The sequence below is a fragment of the Phasianus colchicus genome, chromosome 1 (genome assembly GCF_987193195.1).
Source record: "Phasianus colchicus chromosome 1, bPhaCol1.hap1.1, whole genome shotgun sequence".
Lineage (NCBI taxonomy): Eukaryota > Metazoa > Chordata > Aves > Galliformes > Phasianidae > Phasianus > Phasianus colchicus.
Genome location: NC_143436.1, coordinates 125,276,390 through 125,302,194, shown reverse-complemented (window position 1 = coordinate 125,302,194; position 25,805 = coordinate 125,276,390). Strand labels below are relative to the sequence as shown.

The 25,805-nt window shown below is 47.9% G+C and overlaps 1 protein-coding gene across 1 annotated transcript; it reads left to right on the top strand.

The window, feature by feature from the left end:
• Positions 1–12,467: 12,467 nt before the first annotated feature.
• Positions 12,468–23,900, top strand: LOC116230755 (maestro heat-like repeat-containing protein family member 2B). The gene is made up of 31 exons (XM_090125682.1): positions 12,468–12,547; positions 12,833–12,954; positions 13,095–13,217; positions 13,353–13,518; positions 13,671–13,769; positions 13,914–14,065; positions 14,409–14,552; positions 15,093–15,185; positions 15,471–15,540; positions 15,656–15,769; positions 15,855–15,928; positions 16,258–16,377; positions 16,523–16,630; positions 16,819–16,978; positions 17,106–17,146; positions 17,323–17,464; positions 17,875–17,927; positions 18,258–18,365; positions 18,627–18,746; positions 18,915–19,037; positions 19,173–19,328; positions 19,550–19,672; positions 19,982–20,061; positions 20,457–20,592; positions 20,708–20,800; positions 21,165–21,260; positions 21,435–21,558; positions 21,761–21,870; positions 22,360–22,512; positions 22,769–22,923; positions 23,053–23,900. The coding sequence occupies exons 1-31, from the start codon at positions 12,523–12,525 to the stop codon at positions 23,102–23,104; spliced, it is 3,435 nt and encodes a 1,144-aa protein (XP_089981808.1). The 5' UTR covers positions 12,468–12,522; the 3' UTR covers positions 23,105–23,900.
• Positions 23,901–25,805: the final 1,905 nt, after the last annotated feature.

Genomic DNA, 25,805 nt, shown 5'->3' with positions numbered 1-25,805 from the left:
GTTCATAATCTTAAACCTAATGTTTTTACCCTTACTCCCTCGCTTCCTTTGCTAGTTCTTCAGGTGCACAGACTCGATAACCAGAATTCACCAAATGCTTAGTGCCTTGTTTATATGCACCTTCAGAGAAGCTGTAGCACAGTGGCTACAACCAGGCCTCTGTGCTTCTCATCAAGCGCCCTGCTGATGGATGTGCCCTGACAGAATTTTTCATCAGCCCTCATGCAGCACTTGGGGCAGAGGCTTCAAGCACATTCCTTTTATGTGTGCTCTGAAAATGACTGCAGAAAGACTTGCTGTTAATCACTCTTTCAGCAGATTGCAGTCATAGGCTTTGTGTACTTGCTCATTCTGACTTATTTCTGCAAAGCGTGAGCTGCTGCATGGAGAGCCTCGTTCCTGCAAACCACTCATAAACATTTAGGAATACACTACAATTTGGAATTTACTCTTTTCCATAACACTCTGTAGAAAAAGTTTGTCTGCTGTCTGGCTGTAGGCACTATTCTTCAGTATAATGACTGATCTGATATACCGTTAAAATCTTTGTTTCTCCTCCAGTGATAGGACTTCTGGATTTCTTGGTCAGAACAGTTTCACATCCCTTTTGATTCTACAGTTGTGATAGGCTTCATAATCACTGTTTTGATAAAACAACTGCAATTTCTCTACTGCAGCTTCAGTTTTTATATTTTGTTTTTCTCTGCTGATCGTAGCAAGTCTGTCTGCTATAATCTAATGAAAGCACCTGAACTTGGCAGGACAACATAATTTCATAACATACAGTAATCTTCCCTTATAACAAAAATACTTCATTCAAATTAGTGTTAGTCTAGGGAAAAAAAAATCTTATTTCAAGTGAAATAACAGGCTTTCCTCATATATTTTATTCAAGTTTTAAATCACTGACTTAGGGGCTAGCTGAAATGCATAATTAAGCAAACCCTAGAAGGTTCCAATTATTTTACTGCAACTTTGAAATGTGCTTCAAGCTTTCTAAAATGTTTTCTCAACATATTGGCTTTTTCTTCTAAAACAGCAGTTGGGGGTAGTGAACAGCGAACTCATAATAAATCTCAGTTAATCTATATTCTTCAGAGACATACTGCAATGCTGCATTCATGCCAACATGATCATCTTGCCATAATGACTGCATTGTGTTATTAGAGGCTTTCTTTCTTTTTTTTTTCTTTTTTTATTTTTTTTTATGAAGTCATTGCCTGTCTTTCAGTCTAAGTGCATAGCTGTTTTAATTGATCTTGGTCTAAAAGCTCTCTATATTTTTAGAGTTACAAAGGCAAGCATCCTGATGTAGAGACATATGCTCCTCTTGTTTTAGAAGAATTCTCTCTTTCTTGCCAGAACTTCTTGCAAATGTTTCAAGCTATCAGAATGGAAATATGAAAAGTTTGCAGAAGAAAATGTGATCTGAGAATACGATCTCTCCTACTTCGACTTCATTGTTCTCTTCTAGTAGCAGAAAAAGCTTTCCAGCACATTTCTGGTATCTCTTTCTTGGATTAAGCTCAGCCCCAGATGTCCTGTCAAAGTAGTGAGTTGGTGATAATTATCATGCTTGTTAATTGCCACCATTTACTGCTCCATAAATTATTGGTCTTCTACTTTCTCTTGTTAAGCGTCATTCACTGAAATACAACCTAAAATTTCTTACCTCACGCCTGCTGAGAGTGCTGAGAGCAAATGTGGAGTCAGCTCAGCTGAGGGATGGTTACTTATCCACCACAGAACTTCATCTAGGATGGCTTTGTCCTTTCTGCGGGAGAAATGTGGGAGGGAGGGAAAAATTTCAAATGTTTCAGATTGTGGAAGCATCTGAAAGCTCAGGTTCACAAAAGTATTTCTCTTTAGTTTAGAGATTTCAGTATCTTTGTTTTATGTGCCACATGATTTCCAGCCCTGCTAAAGCATTCTAATCATGGAGTATTTTTGTATTTCTGGTTCTGAACTCCAAGGACAAGGTCTCCTAGAGGCATCAGATAAGTGAAAGAGAAGTAATTTTATCTTTGAAAAAGTATTTCTTTCGAAGCTCAAATATTTTCAAGCTTCATTTTCAGTTTCAAATGCTCCATTTGGGGCTTATAATCCTTGCTTGGTATCACAAATAAATGGAATGACTCAGCTGAGTAAGCTAGAGCTATCTTGGATGCCAGTGCAGGAATGCTCCTAGAACTATGAAATAAGTACACTGTTGTGTGCTGGATTTTTTTATTTAGTTGGGTGCTTTGATTTTAGACAAATCTTAAGATTGCAGAAGATAAGCGGTCCAAATTTGTAAGGAATTTAAGTGGGGCAGGATTCACTATCTATTCTTCCTTGAATGACACTCCAGTGTGGGCCCTGCAAATGCAAGCATTATAAGCAGTGACTTACAGTTAGTTGCCAAAGACTGGCCAGAAGAATAAGCACCAATTGCAATTATGGAGTTCTACTTTCCAATAACAGCAAATAGAAAACAGCATTAGGAAAAAGATAAACTGTATTAGTTAACAGTGCTTTAAGAGCATAGGAAAGAAAGAGTCAAGGAAAGAAAAAAAGATTCAGAAAATGGAGATAGATTGATCTGTTTGGTGAAAAGTCAGAATGAATCAAAACCTGAACTGGGAGGGAAGAAAGGAGTAGCTACTCAGTGCCCACCTTGCCCTTTCTTTGAGTACTGAGGGCAGTGGGTTTGGAATTGACCTTTATTCCACTCTAAAATTGCCATGTGTTACATTAATGTGGGTTTTTTTTATTTTTATTTTTTGTTTGTTATTTTGTTTTCTCCTAAAGTATTCAAGAGAGACTTCTAAGCAAAGTTCTCGCCTTGCTATCTCTGGACTTTTGCATCTGCATGCTTTGCGTGCGTGAGTTTATGTAAAATGAAATGAGGCATTGGCTCAAGTTTAACTCAGTTGCAAGAAAGACAGTTATATTTGTAAGTTAAATTAAGCTAATGTATGCACTCTGACATGTCTCAAGGCAAGAGAAGCTCTTTGTTTTAGACATATTTACATAACCTCCTCTGCCTTTTGCATGTTGTTGTCATTCTTTCTTATTTATAGCTTTTCAGTTCCTGAGAACACATGACTGGAAAATAGAAACGAGAAAGATTTTCACCATTGCATTAAGCTGCCACCTCTGATTTTTAGATGAAGAGAATGGCTTTTTTGGTTTTACCTTGTAGTCTCTGCTTGACTCTTCAGCATGTTTTCAAAGCTTACCAAAGAGAAAAAGTTTCACCTGAGCAAGTTGTTGACTTGTATGCTCTGACATTTCCACCATTTTGAATCATGGCAGAGCAGATCCAGAGATCTAATGCCTGGTCACACATCTTCTTACAGCTGGGTCACAGTATGAGCTCGGAGAGCTTACAACTCAGCAATGGGGTGAAAATCCAACCTCTGGCAATGTGAACTCTCCAGCAGTTTCTGCTGTCAGCACAGCCTGTGAAAGTGATAATGTAGAAGTGGAAATATGTCAAGTCCGCGCTCAGTAGTGGCAGTTGCAGAAGCTTCGATTTTGCTTTTAGTTCTTGAGAGGAAGTGAAGAAACTCGGTCTTTTACTAACAAAATACAGCAGAGCTGGGATGGAGAAGTGATTCTTGTAAGCACCTTTGGGAAAGCAAAAAATATCTGCATATAGGAATGCATTTCTGGAGGATGGGCAAGTTACACTGGCTGGCTTTTCCATGATGGCAAATAGCTCATGAGTTATGGCTGAAAATACTAAATAAAAAATGCTACTGGCAGAGTCAGCTCAAGGTTGTGACAATGACCATTTTACAACTTCCATCATGAAAAGTTCCCAGCAGCTTTTCCACTCCTCTCACAATAAGTGAATAGGAGGGCCCCTACGGTTGCCTAATACATTTGCTTATTAAAAATCTGTTTGATTTCCTGGATCTAATTTTATCTGGCCTGCATGGTACCATCACTGTGAGATCTGTGAGATGAGTAACCTAAATCTTCCTACTCCTTGTTTGTATTTTGAGAGTGATATAAGGTTAACACCAGAGCTCAAGCAGGTTGGCAATACAGCTTCAGTCTATCAAAAAGTGAGTACCACCTTCACAAGTCTTATATGAGCAAATTGAGGGGATAAGAAGTTTGAGAAAATAAAGAACTTCCCACAAATGCCAGTAGGATTTCCATCACTCTTGAAGTGGGCACGGGCCCATCAAAGAGGGATGAGACCTAGCTCTATTCACAATGAAGTTTGTGAATGACAGGGGGTACTAATTGCAGAGAGATGATGAGGCAAATCTCAAAAAAAATGGAAGGCTGAAGGGAAATATATGCTGTAATTGGGAAGCCACTGAATATTTAGTGCCAGAGAAGTAGTAAAATAAAAAACTACCAATGACAAAATCTAGTGGAAATAATTGCATAGATAAGAGACAATTTTTTTTCCCAACCCTTACAGAAATTCAGTAGTAACTTGTTAAATAACAGCAAGAAATATGAAATAATAGATTTCTAGAAACAACAGAAGAATCATGTTTTGACTTTAGGACGATGGCATTTGATGGGGTAAAATATTTTGCTTTAGAAAATGTCATATTTTTTAAAGTTAATATACACCACTTTCAAAAGCAGCAACTGTCTCTTCATGTTTTTTGTTTCAGAATATCTAAAAATGAGACCTGCACTGGCCCATTTGTCAGAAGTGCTGAGTCCCTTTTTTTTTTAATAACTATGAGTCCCATGTAAAAGATATTGACATACTCATCTGAAACTAAAGATTCTCAAAATCACAACTTGCCTTCCAAAATATTAGTCTCAATTTACAAAGAAGCTCTGAAAACCATCCTCAAAATGGTAGAGATGCTATGTACGCTATGCTCCATTGAGGCAGGGCCAAGACCTGCAGAGTGAGCAGAAGTGGGAAGCTTCAATTTAGATAAATGAAGTACTTAAGTACAACAGTGCCTACAACAATAATGTTATCTTGGAATGATAGCTAACACTTACAGTACAGTTTTTATGAAATATATGAATCATCTGTCTTTTGGGGAACCTGCTGTAGCTTCTCTTGTTTCTGTGCTAATATAGCGATTTAATTTCTGTTTCTTTCCCATCCTCTGGAGAGAAAAATAGTAGCAAACACCAGCATTTAATAACCTGGCCTTGTGAAGGCAATATATACCTCCAAAAGCATACAGATATGCTGGGAGCATGAGGAATTGTGGAGGGAAGAACAGCGTGTTCCTTCAAGCCTGTGGGCACCCGTGTGGAGCAGTGCTGCAGGGCAGAGCTGCAGGGAGCCTGTGTGTGCCAGGGCTGGTGGCAGGTCGTTCTGGACCAACGGCTTCCCCAGCAGTAGATGCTGCTGAGATTAGTCACACAGCTTCCTTGCTCCATCCTTCAGAAAGATCCTTGGAATGCATTCCGGCTATCAGGGGAGACAAATGTTTGGATGTGATGCTTGCCTGGTGTACAGCAATCTGGGCAGAGTGGATACCTTCGGATTGCTACGGTTCAGCTCACAATTGCTTTTATTTGGAGACAGGATTAGGGCCGCCAAGACAGTTTCTTGGCCCACTTCTCATTGACACTGTGAGTTCTCCCTGAAAACCACACAGGCGTATCTGGGGATGCTTCATTTCAGCTCGCGCAGGGTGCCACTGGACTGTCCGTATCATTTCACTGAGTTTTCTGAGGGATCTCTCTGCGTCCATGTCTTTCATATATGTGTTTCTTTTCTGGATGGCTGGAAATAGGCCATATGGTCACTTGGAGATTAAAGCCCTTTTTACACACTGTGACCTCTTGTTTCCCAGGAACGCTGTAATAACTCATGGTATGTTTTGTTTTTATGAAACGCATTTTCTAATGCCTTGTTCTTTGTTCAGACTGAACAAGGGAAACTTATCAATTATTTTAATTTCCTGCTTCTCATGTACCAGCATAACATTTAGCAAAGTATAACAAGTGTTGGCATTATCCAGGAACGCTTGGCAGTGCAAAATCACAACAGCGCTGAAATCTCAGCAATCTTTTCCCTGAGGAAAAGAAAAGAATAAATTTAAAATCAAATGAAGTGCACTGGTGCGAAGCATAAGCGTGGGCAGAAACTAGTGGATAGAGCTCACTACAGTGTAACATTCTCTAGCGAGAACTGATTCAGATTTTAGGAAACTCTGAATGTAATCTGGGCATTTAGGATGTAACCCAAAAGCCTGTGGAGTCCGTATGGTTCTCCTGTTGGCCTCAGGGGCTGCAGATGAGGGACATGCTGGTGATCTGGGTTAGTTCGGCTGCACATGGAAAATGTTCCCTTATGTTACAATTCCATTTCACCTTTCTCACGTTTCATTCTCCCTCATTCTCTCCTAAAACTCATCTCTTGTTTAAAAATCAGAATGACAGGATCTGCAAGTGAGCCAGTGCTTTGTTCTGTTTCATTCCACGTTGTGTAGAAAACACATGGATGACAAGAAGGTCGGTTATACTCAATCTGATACTTTAATCACTGCATTTCTCTGGTCTCTGGTTGGACTAATCAGAAAGCACAGTCTCCTTCTGTTGAGCATCACTTATAGTGTGACCAAAGCTATGTTCTCAAAGCATGCATTTGAGACTGTCTCTGCCATTCCACTGCTTTTTTAGAGCAGATTTCATTTCACGTTGGCGAGGTGATGCAGTGTTCCTAACATTGGTGCTCAAATTCCTCATGCTGTCAAGAGTGAAAAATAATCCCTTTCCTATGCCTTCTGCCATATACACAGATGTACGTACACATCCTGGAGCAAAATACTGAACATGTTGAAATCCAGCAGGGCTGCTAAGGTGGAATGGGACAGCATAGATATGTAATTTACATCTCTCATATGAGCAGGGTTGGGGAAATGTCTAATCTCCAGACAGGAGCAGGATTTATTGTAAGAAGAAAGAGAGAGAAGTTATAAACACAGCTTGTATTTTGGTGTTTATACTGATGAATAAAGAATAGCATTAGCTAGATGTTGCCAAAATTACCAAGGGTGAGTGCTCTGCTTATTGTTTTGATATATTTCTCTTATTTCCTCAGACTGAAGCTCTATTAATTTTTCTCATAAATAACACCTTTTTTAATGCTCAAAGCTTCCAAGTGAGGCACAGCTCATTACTGATTTCCAAGAATGGTAATCCTCACACTGGTCAGGATTTGAGGTAGTGGCTACTTAAAGCTGATTCTTGTCCTAAGCAATGTCCCATGGCAAAAAGTGATGCTTATCCAATTATTACTTCTTCAAACTGCGGTACATGCATACAGTTGATCAATTTCACACACTTCCTACAAGAGTAGATAACATGATTAGCTCAAGGTTATAAAATGAGTCAGTAATGGGTTGTGTTGCCTGTTGGGATCTCTACTGAGTATTTAATCCATAGAACTATCACAGGCAAGATTCCTATTCTGAATTGTTGGCAAGACTGCATTTGTAGGAATATTACCGAAAAGGACACAGTTGACTTAAAGGAAACTTCAGAATCCATCAGTTGAATCATTTCATAAAGAAAAGCTGGTAGCCTACCTCCTGCCAGCTACTTACTAAAAATATTCAATGTTGTTTATTAAAATGCAATCATGAAGTATTGCCTTCTGCTCCATGCCTCCACACTAATAAGCAAGATATTTAGTAAATCAACCGCTTCCAACCAACGGGAGCCAGCTAATGAATATGAAACCCTTTTTGCTGCACTATGAAGGATTACCCAAAACAGTGAATGTATCTAGAGAACAATAGAACATAGCTGTTTCTATCAGCATTTCATTTGCATGGGCACAGTTAACAATAATTTAGAAATTGTTGACGTTTTAGAAACTTATTTGTATTGCGGCATACTGAATATTGCAATTTTTTTTAAAGTATGTGACTTAATTTGCTGTGTGCTTTAGAACAGAATTCATTCTCTATGACAAGGCTAATGCCTTCTTCAGAAATGTCTGGGTAGACCAAGGGTACAAAACAAAGTGCAAAATGATCCTAATGAGACTGTGGGATTGTCAGAGTGAAATCTGGTCCGTGTTTCCATTTGCTGTTTTTTATCATGTAAACTTTCAAACCTAAGGCTCAGCTTTATGATTTTCTTTAGTGAAGTACTTAACAAAAGCAGGTATTCATCCAGGCCTTTAAGTTATAGGCTGCCTGGTGGAGCACAGCCCAGGAGGCAAACAAGCAGTTGAGGGTCTGGAGCATAAGTCTTATGAGGAGCAGCTGAGGGAACTGTACTGTTTAGTCTGGATAAAAGGAGGCTCAGAGGAAACCTTATCGCTCTCTATAACTACCTGAATGGAGGTTGTGGTGAGGTGGGGGTCAGCTTCTTCTGTCATATATCTAGCGATAGGACTAGAGGAAACGGCCTCAGGTTAGATGTTAGGAAAAAATTATTCTCCAAGAGAGTGGTCAGGCACTGGAATGTGCTGCCCAGGGATGTGCTGGAGCCACCATCCCTGGAGGTGTTCAAGAAACCTTTGATGATGTACTGAGAGACATGGTTTAGTGGGAAATATTGATGATAGGTGGACAGTTGGGCTCGATGGTCTTGAAGGTCTTTTCCAACCTTGGTGATTCTATGATTCTATGAAAAGTGAGAAACTGTGTGAGTGGAGCCAAGAGCAGGACTCTATAACCCTTGTGGCTCCCTTCCAACTTGGGATATTCTGTGATTCTGTTCTACTTCTGCTCTTTGCTCCAGGCACGCTTTATCTATCCTAAGGCAGCTGTTACTCAGCAGCTTTTCTCTCAGGCTAGTTCAGTCCCAGATATTTAATCTGCTTCAAGCTGAAACTGGGAGCCCTTGTCCAACCAGGCTTACCAAGTGACCAATCACAGGAAAAGGCAAAATCCTTTCAGAAGGACCCTCTGCCTACCTTTCCCCATTAATGTGACATTGCTGCGAGGGCTATTTTGAATATGGCAGAGGACTTGGCAAGGAGTTCCCTACAAACATATAGCAGGGGGCTTCTTGGGCCAGCATAATGGATCGTGCAGGAGGAAACTTTCACTGACCCAGCTCCCAGGTTTCCCAGGAGCTCCTGTCTAATTTGCACCTGAATCCAACAATTACAGAAAGAAATGAGGCTTCAGCATCAGTTTGGATCTGTAGGGTTATAAAGCTTACAATACTATATAAATGAAAATTCAAGGAAATATCTACAGGCATTATCCTGCTCTCTGTCTTCCTCCACAGACTCAGGGAGAATAGGAACTGCCTTATTCACGTGGCTGATGTGAGAACATGTCTGCTCTCAGTGTTTTACCTTCTGTCTGAGCTAGAATTCCAGGGTTTTTTTTTTTATGTCCACTCTTCAGCTAAAGTTACTGTGCAGGGCAGTAGTACCATAATTATTATACACCCTTTCTCTTTTATTAGTTTTCATGGATGGTGGCAGCTCTATACAATTGTTGCATCTGGGTCAGTCACTCCATGACAGTGCTTGAGGGTGAGGTATGTTAAAGCATAGAACTGCAAGTCAGATAAATGGATCAGATGTAGAGAGTGTTGGGCAGCCAACTCAGATACAGAAATTTATGCTCTAAGATCTGAAGCTAGGTGAGATGAAACCTATTCTCCATTTGCTGTGACCACAGTTACCTCATTTTTTTCACTGTCCCTTGCTGTGTATGTTCCTTCTGCTCCTTCTCCCCTTTCTGTATCTCCACCACGCAGTCAGTTCCTTCTCTCTCTTGCAGTTTGTAATTTATAGAGCAGAGAAATTTGCATTCCAGTTTTTGCACTATGCCAAACACAGAGGGACACTGGCCTACAATCTTCTCCAATACAAATTACTGTAATGAACCTCATTAACAATATCTTCCCTTCAGGAGGATACTTAAACACATTTGTAAAAGTAGGGATATGGTTATGCTCCACTGAAGACAACATTACCCAATTATGTGCTTAGACTGTAGTATGTGCTTTTTTACCTAGTCACAGATTGTAACTTACTTGTCTGAAACAGTTGGTGTGAAACTGTGCATCAGCCCTGTGATTGCATGTTGTAATCAGAAAAATTACTGTCTGACTGCTATTGATGTTTCCTTGGCACTCCATCACTGCAGTGTGATTGCCCATAATCATTCCTTGCATTTCTATTGCATCTCATTCGAGATCTCCACATATTTACCAATTGCACCAGAGGTAGTGAGAAGCCAAGTGTTGTGGTGGCTGATTGATTAGCTGTCTACTTAATAACATCTACCCCTTTCATAAAATCTTGGCTTTCACATTAAGGCTCAAGTCTGACTTTGGAACAGGTTTCAGATTAATTCTCTTTCTGTTGCTGACAGATGCTGTTACTGTTGTTCAATTTGGAAAATAGGGGTATGTTAATTTGAGTGACTATGTTTAATGTATAGTACTCGTGTTTGCAGCCCTCTGCATAATGTGGGTTACCTGTTATCCTTGATTATGACACAGCTGAGCCAAAAAGAAAAGTTCATCCAACACAGGATGCAAAGTAGTAACTGAGCCTTTTATACAGCGGTGGTTTAAATTGGTTTTGCCAGCTGTTATTGTTTCCAAATTACTTCAATTTTTAAGCAATGTAGCTGTTATTGATTGTGCTGTTTCCAAGACTCCATGAGATCTTATAGCCCAATCAAACTGTTCCCCTGCAGCATCTCTCTGAATTTCAGTGCAAAGAGCCACACTTATTGTACGGGACAAAGTTGTGTTGTTAGGTTTTTTTTTCCAAACTGAAAAAAAAAGCAGTCCTCTCAAGGTTGGTGCTGCCTGTTGCTTGACTGGAGAAGCAAATTGTCCTGTGTGCAGCAGGAACAGAAGAGCAAAGAGTTTGTCTAAAAGGCTTCTTTTGCCCCATGGTGATGGGCTGTAGAAAGGGAGATGGTGTCCGGTCAGGCCTGCTTTTAAAATGTAATACTTTGTGTGATTTATCCTGACTAAAATATGTTTGATATGCTATAAATATCCACTCTGCTACAGGAAGAATAGGTGCATATATAAGGACAGAAACAAGTTGGGAAGTTGTGGGTTAAATGGTTCTATCCTTGATCTATTTATTACCAGCACTGTCAGATGCAGTGTGTTTTGAGTTTGTTCAACACTTCCATCCTAATTTGTCTGCCATTCACACATGTAGATGGTACAAAAAGAGAGAAAGCTTCTTAATAAGTGTTCCTTATGTACAGGTTTTAAAAAATCTGTTCTCATAAGGGAAGGTTAAAAATCAGTGCCAATAAAAGTACAGCAATCATACAGTTATTCTTTGAAAAAAATCTTATGAATTTCTTTTATAATTTGGACTAAAAGGAACATAAAGCTTTTGATAGATTAATTAGGAGATGAAATATGTTTATTACCTCCTTTTTTGCATGTCTTTATTTTCTACTGATCACATGGACTTGTTCTGCTCATCTCGTCTTTGAGATCATTTCATCACAAACCAACAAACTGCTTGAAAGAACCTGTGATGCTGATAAAGCAGTTCTACAAAAACTTTGTTTAGGCTTCCAGCTCAAGCACTGCCCTTTGGCATGAAGGAGGGAACGGCTAATAGGAGAATGGAGAGCTGCTTTCCACCTGCTGACTTCTACTCACCTTCCTACTGCCTCACTCATGCAAACCACTGAGAATAGACAAGAATGGCTACAAATGAACAAAGCAGCCAAATCTGTCCTTGGTATGGATACTGTTATGAAAACGATGATTGTGTTGTTAATGGATTAATCTCTTCACTCACTTGATGTGAAGAGATACCTGAACCTCCCTGAAGAGAGGTTGTAATGAGGTTTGGTCTCTTCCCCCAGGCAACAAACAGTACCTGATGAAATGGCCACAAGTTGTACCAGAGGAAGTTTAGATTAGACATAAAGAAAAAAATTTTCACTCAGACACTGGAATGGCCTGCCCAGGGAGGTAGTGGAGTCACCGTCTCTGGCAGTGTTCAAGAGGCATCTGGATGAGGAGCTGTGAGATATGGTAGATTGTGGTAGGAGTGGTAATGGGATGACAGTTGGACGAGATGATCTTGTAGAACCCTTCCATCCTTGTGATTCTAGGATTTTATGATTCTATGATTCTATGATGGTGGTCTTCTTGTTTGGTCAGATGTGGTGGAGTCTCCTTAATGTCTCTGACATGCTTTGGAAGATAGCAAAGCTCTCTGGAGAGGTTGTCTGAGCAGCAGATGGGGGCCTCAGTGCCTCCCGGCATGGAATCCCCAGTCACCAAGACAATGCCGGGCAACGGTGCCCAGCAGCTGCTCCCGGGCAGGGGCTCTCCCTCACGCGCTGAGGTGATTCCCTGCATCAGCATGGAACTGGAACCCCAGAGCTGATTGTGTCACAAAAACATGCTGTGTTTGAGGGCCTGTGGGGTTGCCCTGCATGCTGTCTAGTCCCCAGCCCAGGACACGTCATTCTCTGTGAGGTGACACTCTGAGGTGTGATGTCACAGTGGCTACCTCATACACCCTTGTGGCAGCGGTGGGAGCGGTGGCTCAGTCCGCTTGTGGGACCCGCAGGAAGAGGAGCCAGAGAGAGCGTTGTGTCTGTCTGGACATATCCTGCTGCGATGGAGCGGCTGAGAGCCCTTCGAGGTGAGCTCCCTCCACCTCTCTGGACACCGTGACGCTGTCCGAGCACATGTGTGTCTCCAATGTCTATTTAGGATGTGCCAGCAGCACTGTCCTTGCTCTGCTGAGTGCAGCTGCCCACCGTGGTTTCCCCAGTACCACCACAGGGGGAAGGCTCTCTCCCTTCTCCCCGCCAACCACATACAGCCCCGTGCTGTGGGGCTGGAGGAGAGTTCCTGCCAGAGGGCCAGATGCTCAGCCCTGGCTCCAAGCAACACCAGCGGCAGCTGCTCTGCTCTTTCCTTCCAGGTCTCTTTGCCTGTGTGGGCTGCATGCCCAGGCGAACACGTCGCAGGGAGAGAAGCAGGGTGTCAAGCCCTGTCCCTACCTGCGCCGTGACTTTGATGCTGCAGCGCCTGCAAGATCACGAGGTGAGTTGGGGACATCCAACCATCAATCCTTGCCCTCCTGGCCCAGTGCCACGGTCCCGTGGGTGCCAGGCCCCGGCAGCACATCCACATAGCGATGGGTGGCAGCGGGCAAAGCGAGCGTGACTGATCCTTGTTCCCAGGGTGACCGAGTGCAGGCGTACTGTGAGCTGGAGAGCGCCCTGAGGGAAGCCGACAGCCGCCCGCCCTGCGGAGTGGTGAACCGGCTGCTGGTAGAGGTGTCCCGGGACCTGACAGCAGCCCAGGTGAGGGGTCACTCCCAAAGGCAAAAGGAGCCGCCTGCCCACGCTGGTGTTCTGCTGGTGGATGGTGGTGACTTAGGCCTTCCAAGGGCCTCAGGCAGTCTCCCGTGCTGCGTGTCACCAGAGACTCTTTTTCAGGGCGTGACAGCCAATGTGAGGACAGCTGCCAGCAATGTCCTGGTGGCTCTGGCTCGGACGCACTTCACCTTGGTGATGGCCGAGCTCCAGAGCCACCTGAAGGCCACGGGGGATGCATCCAAGGAGACTGTGCTCATCATCCTGAGCAAACTCTTCAGCACATATGGTAGAGTGCCCTCAGCCTGACATCTATAACAACTGCGAAAGGAGCCTCTCCCCTCCCCGTGTGATCTGTGTTGAGTTGGGGGATGCAGGGCTGCAGCCCCTCCTCCCTTGCTGCCAAGACTCTGACTGTGGCCCTCTCCTTCCTCTCTGCAGCTCCACAGTGCATCCCCTTTGTATGGCTGATGCTGGCCGGCCTGCGCAGTGTGGTGGGCCAGGTGAGGAGCGGCCAAACTCTGCGCATCGCTTGTGCTGGTGAGTGCCGGCCCCAGAGCAGGGGGCCTCGGGACAGCCCTTGCACCTCTCCCTGCTGCAGATTCTCACAGGCTCCCTTTTCTCTCTCTCTCTTTTTTTAAAAAATATTATTTTTTAATTATTATTTTGTTATGTTTTTTTCAGTTCTGAAACAGTGGCTGGATGGAGTCAAGATTGCCTTGTCCTCCGGAACCCAATGCCCCTGGCCTGCCATGGAGAAAGAGCAGATCTACGAGAATCTTCACAAGCTGCTCTTCTCTGTGGTGCAGAACTGGCAGGACTGCCAGGAAGAAAAGGTGAGCATTGCTGCACTCCCAGCCCAGGATGGCAGGGGGGGCACCCATGTCAGCAGCTCTGTCTGCACCCAGCGGGCTGAGAGCCGAGGGGTGATGAGAGGGAATGGGCTGGCTCTGCAAAGGGCCCTGAACTGGTCTGTGCCAGAAAGCAGCCGCATGTCACAGCATTGTGGCAGGAAGAGCTGGGGATGAGGGTGTGGGGAAAACCTGCCTGCTCTCCAGAGCAAGCCCATCTTCTGCTGGGCATGGGGGTAAGGGGAAAGGGAAGGGAAAGAGAAAGCCTTCTCTGTAGGAAGGGCAGACCTTCAGTCTTTGATGCCAGGCCTCTGCCATTCCTCTCCAGGACAAACAGGCCGTCCTTGGGGCTGTGGCTGCCATGTTGGATGTTCTCCTGCAAGAGGAGCTGCACCGAGAGCACGTCTGGGAGCAGCTCCTCTGGCTCATTCACCCGTGTCAGGAGATCCAAGACACCTGCAGGGTAGCCAAGGTGAGATATTGTGCAGGGCTCAGGGTGGACAAGGGGCCCGTGCAAGTGCCACGAGGGGTCAGGGGGATGCAGGGAGGAAGTGAGGAGCCCTTGGAGAAAGAAGGAACAGGTGTTCAAGGGAGGTTTGAGGCTTCCTGAGCTCTTCAGTCAAAGAAGGAACAACCCGGACAGGAGCCAGGAGGGAGCCAAGAATCACTGGGGCTCATCTCCTGGGGATGGGAGGTTTCACCACCACACCATGGGGTGCTGAGTGCCTGAGGAGCTCTGTGTTAAGAACCGGGGGGACCACGTCCAGTTGCATCTGATGGGGGAGAAGAGGGCTGCTGGGTGGGAAATGCAAACGATGTTTGGGCAAACGATGCCCAAACAGAGCTTGGTTGAGAGCAGCAAGACTCTCTTGGTGCTGTTGGGAGGTGGGGAAAAACAAGAACGCCTGTGTGAGAGCTTCTCCCAGTGGACAAACCATTGGGAAACAGTTTCTCCACTCCCAAGTGGCTAGATGTGGCTTCATCCCTTTCTTTCTCTTCTGGTCTCTTGCAGAGCCTCACTATCTTCCTGGAGGCCTTACAGGGCATTGACTGTGTCATCCCCAAGGACAAGTTCCAGGACATCACCAGTGCTGTGTTCTGCCAGGTAAGGGGAGCCTATCCTTGCACCTACAGCAGTTTCCCTCTTGGCTAAGTCTCAGGAGGACTGCAAAGCTCCGAGCCCTTGAGTAAGGCAGCTCAGCCTTAGCACCTGTATGCCCAAGGCTGCTCCAGAGCCGTGCATGTGCCCCTGGGGATGCTGTGGGGCGGGCTGGGTTTTGTCTGCCTGTCCTCTTCCCGAGAGTACCAAGGGAGAAGAGAGTGGGCAGCACAGTGTCTTTTCCATCCTCAGTGCTGATGTGATTTTCTCAAATGGACCTTGTTCCCACAGCTCTATGACGACACCAAACAGCATAGCGAGGCTGGTCGTGCGGAGCTGACTCACTGCATCATGCTGCAGGGTAAGGAGAGGAGCTTTGGTGATGCTTGGCGGTGCCCTCGCCAAAACCTCCCTCACAAAGCTCAGGAATGGGCGTGAGTTGCCTGCTAACACAGTGTGGGATTTCCTCCCTGCAGCCCGGATCTGCCCAGAGGAAACGGTCCTGTTTCTGCAGTCGCAGCTGGGTGACGACTGGGAGGCTGGATGCGTGGCAGCTCTTGGTCTGCTTGGTGCTCTGGTTTGCTCTGATGGTCAGTACCACAGGTTGGGACTTCCAGGGATTCCATTTGCCATCTGGGTTGTGCCTCCACTCATGTTTCTGTGCATCTCTTGCAGAGCCCATGATGACAGAGAAGCTGCCCCAGATTGTGGAGTCTGTGCAGCATCTGTGCAGTGACCCCAGGACCCAGGTGAGCTGGTTTGGGAATGGAAAGTGCTGCTGGGGTGGTGATGCTGCTGCCAACAGTGGCAGGGCTGGGGTGACCAGGGAGGTGCTGGGGCATTGACCACACAGTTGTGATGGTTCCTGTGGAGAGAGCAGGCAGAGTGGAGCAGGCAGGTCCCTGTGCTGTGCATGGAAAGCACACAGCCTAGTGCTAAGACCTGGCCCTCACCTCAGAAGCCAAAGCTTCTCCTCTGTTCTTGTCTCTGTTCATGCCCAAAGGGCTACCCCGATGAGCAGGTGGCTTCCCTTTGCTTTCTGACCAGGAAAATCACACCCACAATTGTTTTCTGGCAGGTGAGGCAGGCCATTCTGCATTTCATTAATGACCTGCTGAATGCTAACGCCTGGAGCTGCTCAGCTTGGGATGTGGTGGGGCACATTTTCAGTGAGTTCAGCCGTACCACAGAAAGAAGGGTAAGGACAGTGGGCAGCATCTTCTTTTGGAAGACCTGTGCTGCTCAGAGGGTGGCACAGAAGCACCGGTGGGGCCACACCTGAGCCTCCTGAGAGGCTCCTGAGAACTGAGCGTAACCAGTGTTTCAACACCACTGTTGTGCAGGCAGCTGGAAACCTTTCTGCCCAGGAAGTCCAGGAAGAAGGAGCTCTCCAGGGGCTATGCATGGACATCCTGGGCTCACTGGACGCCTCTGTGAGAGGGATGTCCAAAGTAAGTCACACTCTGCCCTGTTGCTGCTCCTTGCCTTCGCACCATGTGTTCCTCATCCCACTCCAACACCCGGGTCTTTCCTCCAACGTGCTCTGAAGCACACAAGACTCAGGGAAATTCACAGAGTCCTTTTCATCTCTGAGCGGAGGCAGGAATGCTGACTTGCTCAACTGTCTTGTTCCTTACAGCTCCTGTGGCCGCGGCTGCTACTGTTTGTGGTGCCAGCTCAGTACACTGGCATGCTGATCCCGGTCTCCTGCTGTGTCCAAGCCCTGTCTGAGAGAGAGGACCTGACAGGACGGCGGATAGAAGATCTGGATCCCCATTTCGTCAGCTCCATGTTTCAAGGTAGGAGCAGAAAGTCCCCTACTGAGCTCTGCTGACCTGTGGTAGCACCCAGAAGGGACAGCGGAGGTACACGGGGCTGGGCATGGAGTGTCTTGGAGTCTTACTCAGCACTTTTTTCTCCTCGCAGGCCCAATGCTGACTCCCCAGACACTGCTGGCGCGCCTGCTGGTGAGTAGATGCTCCAGAGGTCGGTGCCACAAGCCCCCAGGAGGAAGCAGCATGGCCATGGGCAAAGCTGTTGGCTGCTCCTTGCCCACCAGAGCAGAGCCAAGCTGCTTCTCTCCTGTGGGGAAGCAGCTGCTCTTGATGCAGAAGTGACCCTGCTTCTCCTTGCTCTTGCTCAGGTGGTGGCAGGGAGTCCTGTTGCAGGCAGCGAACTCCAAGCCGCTGCCTTACTGCTGATGAAAAACCTCCACAGCAGGTTCCACAAAGCTGTGGGGGCCATGTGGGCTGTTGAGATCCCCCTGCTGCTGCAGTGCCTTGAAGGTAAAGCACTGGTGGGGAGGGAGAGGCAGAGGCAGGGAGGGAGGGGGAGTGAAAATGCATCTCTGCAGTCTGGCAGTGGGGAAGTATTGTCATTGTCTGCAGCCCAGAGCTTGCTCTGCTGCTGCTCCCATTCCAGGGAGACAGTGCTGAGGCCCAGGGACCTTTTCCCCAGGCATCTGCCTGTTCCAGGACATGGATGGGCCCTTCATGTCCCCTCAGACAGCAGTCCTGGAGCAGTTAGTTCTGTGTTCCTGCAGGGACAGTGTTTGTGGGGAGGGACGGGTCATTGTGGAGGGGGTGCGGGTCCCAACTTGGCAGTGTTGAGTGCCCAGGCCAAGCCAAGTTTGCAACAGCTCTTCTTCTGTGGCTTGATCCCAAGTAAGGGTCTTTTGTTTCCTATTGCTGTGCAGGGAAAGAGGAGAGCTTCTCGGACACTGCAGAGTTTGAGCACCGTCTGCTAAAGGTACAGCATTGCCGGGAGGCGCGGTGCAGAGAAGTGCTTGCCTGCCCCAAGTAGCCCCACTCCCATATGAGCCACTGTGGGACAGGAACAGCCTCTCCAACGCTGCTGCGGAGCGGCTGCACGCCTTTGTGGCGCTGCCTCTTCCGCTCTGTCCCAAGCCCAGGGGGGTCTTAGGAGAAGAGCGGCAGGCAGCTTTAATGGAGGGAATGCTGGGGGAGCTGGGAGAGGGACTGTTCTTCCAGGCACCTCTTCCCAGAAGGCTGCAGTGACTAGGGAGTGAGGGAAGAGGCAAAGGGCAAGGGAACATTGTCTTCTCCTGTTCTCCAACAGTTCCTGAGGGCGTCGCTGGACACCATAGAAGATGAGGCCTGGACCGAGGCCCTGAGCTGCGAGCTGAGCCAGCGGCTGAGCAGCTCTGCCAGCAGCTCTGGAGAAAAGGTGAGTTCCCCCTGGCTCTACCCAGCGGTGCAGCTGCAGGTGCTCAACTGGGGCTGGGGCTGCGGCTGGTGCTCTGCCCACACAGGATGCTCACGCTGCTTCCCTGACCTGTGCCCCCTAGAGGGCCTTTCCCTGCAATCTGCCTTAGCCCTGCAGCTGCTCTCAGTGACTCCCAGGGAATGTGGGTCCTTCCCACCTGGCCCTCTGCCAGCAGGTCAGGCTGCTGCCACATCTCAGCTTCTTCCTTCCCTTCCCATACAGTCTTTCCTGTACAAGGCTCTGGGCACAGTGCTGGGAGCCTGTAAGGGAGTCCTCCACGTCCAGGAGAAGCTGCTGCAGCACCTGGAGGAAGCAAACGTGGAGGAGCCATCTGAGGCCCAGGTGAGCTCTCCTCTTCTCCAGCTTCTGTGAGCATCCCCACTCTATCCCTGGGGCAGAGGGCTTCTTCTGGCCCTGCTCTGGGCTTTTTGATCTCCTCACTGCTGCCATTTTCCTCAGGCGAGGACTGGCCCGGCCACTGTGCCAACTGCCCCTTGTTCTTTTGTGCAGGGAATGATCTCGCTTCTCAGCCATGCTGCTGAGAGCAATTTCCAAACAGTCCTGGCCACACTCACCACATTTGCATCCAGGCTGTGCAAAGGCTGGAAAGCGAGGATTTCCAGATGCAAGAAGGTAAAGTGTTACGGGTTTCCATCTTGGCATTCTTCTGCCTTATTTTCACAGCAGCTCCTGCCTTAGGAACCCAGGTGCATCACAGGGCACTGGAGGGTGTTGAGCAAGTGTCTCAAGGCATTTCTCCCCACACAGATGGAGCTGGACAGCAGGAGAGCTCATGCCACACGCAGCGCTCTCATGCTCGCCCACGGCAGCTTGGCACTGCGTGCCTCCAAGGAGCAGCTGCTCGCCCACCTGGAGGGAGACATCGTGGGCAACATCCTGATGCTGTACAGCTGCAGCTGCCGGGTGAGAGCTCAAAGCATGCCAGGGTGTCTGAGCGCCCAGCTGCAGCCCCTCCACATGGGGGGATGCTGAGATGGGCCTTCCCTTTCCAAAGGTCCCTCAGGGAACAGTTTGTGCCTAGATGAAAATTCAAGCCCTTCCCTTAGCATTGCCCCCACATGTCCCCCTTGCAGCCTTTGTCCCTTCCCGCAGTTCAAAGAATGTTCTTCTCTCTTGGGCCTCAGGACTTGCAGAACAACCTTGCGCTGGTGCAGAGCATCACTGACTTCAGCTCTGCCTTCCAAGCTGTGGGTGACTCCTCCTGCTTTAACCCCTCCTTGAAGAGCAAGCTGCTGGAGATCCTGATGGTGAGTGCCTAGAGACAGAGCTGTCTGCAGCAGAGTTCTGGGCTGTGCCACAAGGCTTGCTTCCCTGGAGGCATACAGGTCTCCTTCAGCTACACGTCTCCAGCTGGTGAGGACCTTGGGTGCTGGCAGGCAGCGGCTGGGCAGCGGGCTAGGTGCACCAGCTGTGGAGCTGCTGCATCCTGCAGTGCTTCCATGGAAACATGGGTGTGATGGTGCTGGTGTGTGGCAGTTGTGTCTGTCTCTGGGCTGGGTGGAACAGCTCTTGTGTGCCCCCTGCCCACCTTGACAGTGTCTCTCTGGGACTTGCAGGACTTGATGAAGAAGTATTACTCGGGCATCCCTGTCTCCCCAGTGCCCTTCAAGGTGGTTCAGGCCCTGGAGCAGTTGAGGTAAGGCCAAGGTTGCAAGGTACGATGGTGGTCCCCATTTTGGGTAGCTCCTGAGGGTCTGGAGGGGGCAGGGAGTGAGGAGCCGCATCTACAGGAGAGACAGCTGGGCTGTTGTGTGCAGCGAAGCTGAGGTTCTGGGCAGGGAGAAAGGCCTTGGTGCTCCTGTCCCCTGGCAGGGAAGAGATGGGAGATCTGGGGTCTCCTTCCCTTCAGAGCAGGAAGTGGTACACTGCTGCTGGGGAGGAGGTGGGCGCTGCTGGAACTGAAGACAGTGGTCAGCAGCATGAGCTGGGAGTATTGGCTTTGTAGCTGATTAGGAGAAACCAGTCTGAACCAGTCTGAAGAGCACTGGTAACGGCCCTTTCTGCTTTCTCTTCCTTTTTTCCTCTTGTCAGCAAGCTGAAGCCCTCTTTCGAAAGCAAGGACATGCGAGAAATGTTGGTTCTGTGCTGCAAGAACATTGTGACACACCCTTCAGCAGAGGTGATGGTAAAGATCAGGAAGTCACAGCAAGCAGCGCAGTACCTGCAGGTAACCTCCCGTAACTTTCCCGGCCACCTCTCGCTCAAACCCTACCTCAGCACACACAACCTATGCTCTGGCAGCAGCCGTGATGCTACACCTCACTGCCCTCTTCTGCTTTCAGCTTCAGCAAAGATCACTGAAAGCTCTGGGCCGGCTCATGGCGGTTCTGCTTGAGACAGAGCCCACGCGTGGCTTCTTCCAAAATATAGTCCATGTGAGTATGTGTGGAGCAAGGGAGAAAGCATGGTGCCTGTCAATAGTGGGGGCAGAGATCTGGGGACTGAGAGGACAATCAGAGGGGGAGAAATCTCCTGCTGATGTGCCAGCTCACTGCGAGCTCAGAAATGGGCAGAGAAATGGGCCCTGCAGGGGGAAAGGCAGGAGCCAGCCCCTGGCAGGCCACAGGTGAGGAAAAGCTCCTGGGTTAGGAGGCAGGAGTGTCTGCAGAGAGTGGGGGCAGCAGTGCCAGTGCTCAGTGAGGTGGGAGGCCTTGAGGGAAAGTGCTGGGAAAGGAGGGACAAGGAGAGGGGTGGCAGGAAGGGAAAGACATCCTCAGTGAGACAGAAGCTCTACCCTAGGTCCTGCAGAGATCAATGACATCGGACAACATGTGGGAGCGCAAGAGGGCCCTGCAGACCTGCTCCCAGCTGTTGGCTGTTTGTGAAGAGCTTCAAGTAAGTAAAGAGCCCCATTGCATGCCCCCTGCTCCCTCCCCAGTGCCCCTGAGCTGGAAGGTGAGCTCCACCCAGCTGTGCATGCTGTGTCACAGTGTGGGGAAGGCACAGGCGGGAGAAGCTAGGGAGAGCTGGGGCTGTCTACAGCTTTGTTCCTGCCTCTCACCCCTGCAGAGAGGAGATGCCTGTGAACACTTTGGCTCCTTGGTGGGATTGCTGGCGCCTCTGACTTGTGACCCCATGCCCGCATCCCGCCAGCTGGCCATCACCTGTCTCAGCTCCCTTCTCCGAATCCAAGGTGAGTAGAGGAGGTGTGTGCCCGCCCTTCGCTCTCCTCCGCAGCACTACCAGAGCCCCACAGGCTGGGCCCTGTTTACAGGAGGGAGAGGCACCGTGCACAGCTCTCTTCTTGTCCCCACCCTATCCTCGGTCTCTGCCCCGTGGAAAGCAGTTCCATTTCCAGAAGTATGACTTCCCTTTTCTCCCTGTGTTCTTTCCAGCCAAAGCGAGCAACAGAGTCAGTGAGACAGGTGACATCAGGAGCCTGTGTGAGGGGCTGCATGCCTGCAGTGTCATCTCTCAGCTCCAGACCTCATCCAAAATGGCAAGAGTAAGTGGACCCAAAAAGGGGTGGTGGGATCTCTGTGCGTAGAATTCTGCATGACCCTATGCTGCCCCCAGCCTCTCACACCATTTCCAAAATGAGCTGTCACCCTGAGACTGCTTTTCTTAGCAAGTAGCAGGAGGCTCTCAGCTATGTCTGGCCTTCAGGCAACCAGTGGAAGGAACTGACGCCATGATGTGCGTTTGTGTGTGTGTGTGTGTGTGTATGTGCATGTGTGTGTGTTTGTGTGCATGTGTGACTGTGGCTGCTGGGAGGTAGGCTTTTCATGTAAGCAAACACCATGGGTACAGAAGCTGAGAGAAGGTTCACCTGCCTTCTGTATAAATATCAGGGTACAGACAGCAGGAGCATTGTGATTGCTGCCTGAATGACCGGCATGCCGCTGAACTAACAACACCCTCAAGACTGCTTTATGTTTTGAAGAGTTGCCGCAGAGCAGTGATGGGATCTCTCCTGCTTCTCCTTTCTCTGCAGATCGTATGCAAAAACTTCCCCCTAGAACGCACTGTCGACTTCATGTTGGCCATAAAAGAGACCATCCGGAGAGCCAAAGGAGTGCGTGTGCGTGCTGCTGGGAAGTGGATGACCACCTTTCTGCAGATGCACGGGAAGGACATCTGTTGCAACGTAAGAGACTTTCTTCCATGTGTCTTGGACTTTTTCTGGCTGTTGCACTACACCTTGTGCCGTTTGCCTCTTGTGCTAAAGAAGCACAGCCTGAGCACAGAGGCAGGGCTTGGACTGGGTGGCTGGCATGAAATTTAAACTTAGGCCCGGGCAGCATGTCAAGGGAGCAGGCACTGCTCACGTGCTGAATGTCTATGGTTAGGCCCTGAAGAGTCCAGGATGCAGCAAGTAATTCTTTCTCCCCTTCTTCTTTCAGGTGCAACCGATCCTCTACATCCTGCGCAGCTGCACATCGTCTGCGCAGCAGAGCACGTTTGTGCCCTTCCTGTGCCAGGCAGTGGTCATCCTCACTCGCTGTCACACAGAGGTCATGGTTGATAACTTCTCCCGACTGCTTGGGCCCACAGACAGGTACTGGCACGCCTGCCTTTGCTGTTGTTGCAGTCACAGCTGTAGCTTGCCTCTGCCAGAGGGATCCAGGGAGTAAGCAGTCTGAGGCAAAAATTACTCAGTCACAACTTGAGACTCTTCTTTTTCTAGTGAGATGTGGAAGAGAATAAGAAAGTTTTGTCTTCAACGGTGGAGCCAGTAGAAGAGACGAGAGAAGAGAAGAGAAGAGAAGAGAAGAGAAAAAGAGAAGAGAAGAGAAGAGAAGAGAAGAGAAGAGAAGAGAAGAGAAGAGAAGAGAAGAGAAGAGAAGAGAAGAGAAGAGAAGAGAAGAGAAGAGAAGAGAAGAGAAGAGAAGAGAAGAGAGAAATGGAAAGGAAAGGGAGAGGAGAAGAAGGAGAGAGGAAAGGGAGAGAAGGAGAGGAGAGGGAGAAAGGAAAGGAAAGAAAAGGAAAAGAGAGGAGGGGAGGGGATATGAGGGGAGAGGGAATGGGGAAGGAAGGAAAAAGGGAATGAGAAGGGAAATTTGAAAGGGGAGGAAAGGGGAGGAAGGGGAAGGAAAGGGAAGGAAAGGGGAGATGAGGGGAGAGAGTGTGGGGAGGGGGGAGGGGCAGGGAGGGGAGGGGAGGAGAGTGAGAAAGGAAGAAAGGAAAGGGGGAAGGAAAGGAAAAGAGAGGAGGGGAGGGGAGATGAAGGGAGAGGGAATGGGGAGGGAATGGGGAAGGAAGGAAAAAGAGAATGAAAAGGGAAATTTAAAAGGGGAGGAAAGGGAAGGGAATGAAAGGAAAGGGGAGGGGAGATGAGGGGAGAGGGAATGGGGAAGGAAGGAAAAAGGGAATGAAAAGTGAAATTTAAAAGGGGAGGAAAGGGAAGGAAAGGAAAGGAAAGGGGAGGGGAGGGGAGATGAGGGGAGAGAGAATGGGGAGGGGAGGAAAAAGGGAATGAAAAGGGAAATTTAAAAGGAGAGGAGAGGAGAGGAGAGGAGAGGAGAGGAGAGGAGAGGAGAGGAGAGGAGAGGAGAGGAGAGGAGAGGAGAGGAGAGGAGAAAAAAAAGAGAGGAGAGGAGAGGAGAGGAGAGGAGAGGAGAGGAGAGGAGAGGAGAGGAGAGGAGAGGAGAGGAGAGGAGAGGAGAGGAGAGGAGAGGAGAGGAGAGGAGAGGAGAGGAGAGGAGAAAAAAAAGAGGAGAGGAGAGGAGAGAAGAGGAGGGAAGAGGAGAGAAGAGGAGGGAAGAGGAGGGAAGAGGAGAGAAGAGGAGGGAAGAGAAGAGAAGAGGAGGGAAGAGAAGAGAAGAGGAGGGAAGAGAAGAGAAGAGGAGGGAGGAGAAGAGAAGAGGAGGGAGGAGAAGAGAAGAGGAGGGAGGAGAAGAGAAGAGGAGGGAGGAGAAGAGAAGAGGAGGGAGGAGAAGAGAAGAGAAGAGAAGAGAAGAGAAGAGAAGAGAAGAGAAGAGAAGAGAAGAGAAGAGAAGAGAAGAGAAGAGAAGAGAAGAGAAGAGAAGAGAAGAGAAGAGAAGAGAAGAGAAGAGAAGAGAAGAGAAGAGAAGAGAAGAGAAGAGAAGAGAAGAGGAGGGAGGAGGAGGGAGGAGGAGGGAGGAGAAGAGAAGAGGAGGGAGGAGAAGAGAAGAGGAGGGAGGAGAAGAGAAGAGGAGGGAGGAGAAGAGAAGAGGAGGGAGGAGAAGAGGAGGGAGGAGAAGAGAAGAGAAGAGAAGAGAAGAGAAGAGAAGAGAAGAGAAGAGAAGAGAAGAGAAGAGAAGAGAAGAGAAGAGAAGAGAAGAGAAGAGAAGAGAAGAGAAGAGAAGAGAAGAGAAGAGAAGAGAAGAGAAGAGAAGAGAAGAGAAGAGAAGAGAAGAGAAGAGAAGAGAAGAGAAGAGAGAAGAGAATATGAGCTAAAAAAAGTAGTATTATTTATTTAAAAAAGTAAATGCCAGAATCCTGGCTAAGATGTGAAGAGTATTTTTTTTTTTACCAAGTCTTCATTTTTATAGCTGCTGTCTCTTCTCCATACTGATTACAGAATCACAGAATCACCGAATGTCTGAATGGGATTGGAAGGAAACTGGAAAGCTCATCTAGTGCGATCCCCCTGCCTTAGTCCTAGATTAGGTTACACATGCATCCAGGCGAATTTTGAATGTCTCCAGAGGAGGAGACCCCACAACCTCTCCAGGCAACCTGTTCCAGTGCTCCATCACCCTTACCATAAAGAAGTTCTTCTACATGTTAGTACGGAACTTCCTACATACAAGTTTTAGGCCAGTACTCCTTGTGCTACTGCTACACACCATCAAGAAGAGCCTGGCCTCACCCATTTGCCTCCCACCTTCCTTTAGATAGTTATAAATATTTACCAGATGTCCCCTCTGTGTCCTTTTCCCCAGGCTGAACATAGCGTGGTTACTCAGCCTTTCCTCATATGGGATGCCGCCAATCATCCTTGTGGTCATCCTCTGCTGGACTCCTTCTAGGAGGTCCCTGTCTTTTAAATTAACTAACTGGGGTGCCCAGAACTGAGCACAACAGTGTAAATGTGGCCTCACCAGTGCAGAGTAGAACGAGAGGATCACCTCCCTCGACGTGCTGGCTATGCTCTTTCGATGCCAACATGCAGTTGGGTGATTCCACATGGGCCATTTTAACTTTCTGTCAGTTTCCAAGAAAACTGTTTCACTGACTGAGATTTTCAGGGACTGCTATATGCTTGCATCCTGTGCAAGAAGAAATGCCTAATTCACCTAAGTGCATTTTTGGTATGTTCTTACTGGTACTTTTAAGTTGTTTAGGATAATATTAGCGCTTGAGGAGATAATGAGTTTTTGGTTGTTATTATTATTTAGGAGTTATTGTTCCTGTGCATTTTATGGCATGCCTTTCTCAAAGCTTTTAATCATTATTTTACCATTTTATTTATCA

What these genes read in the sequence shown, in the direction of transcription:
- LOC116230755 (XM_090125682.1), top strand. Translation starts at nt 12,523, where the DNA reads ATGGAGCGGCTGAGAGCCCTTCGAG. An exon ending in CCAGTGCTGTGTTCTGCCAG is followed by an intron (nt 15,186 to 15,470) that starts GTAAGGGGAGCC and finishes TTGTTCCCACAG; the next exon opens with CTCTATGACGACACCAAACA. An exon ending in AGGAGCCATCTGAGGCCCAG is followed by an intron (nt 18,747 to 18,914) that starts GTGAGCTCTCCT and finishes TCTTTTGTGCAG; the next exon opens with GGAATGATCTCGCTTCTCAG.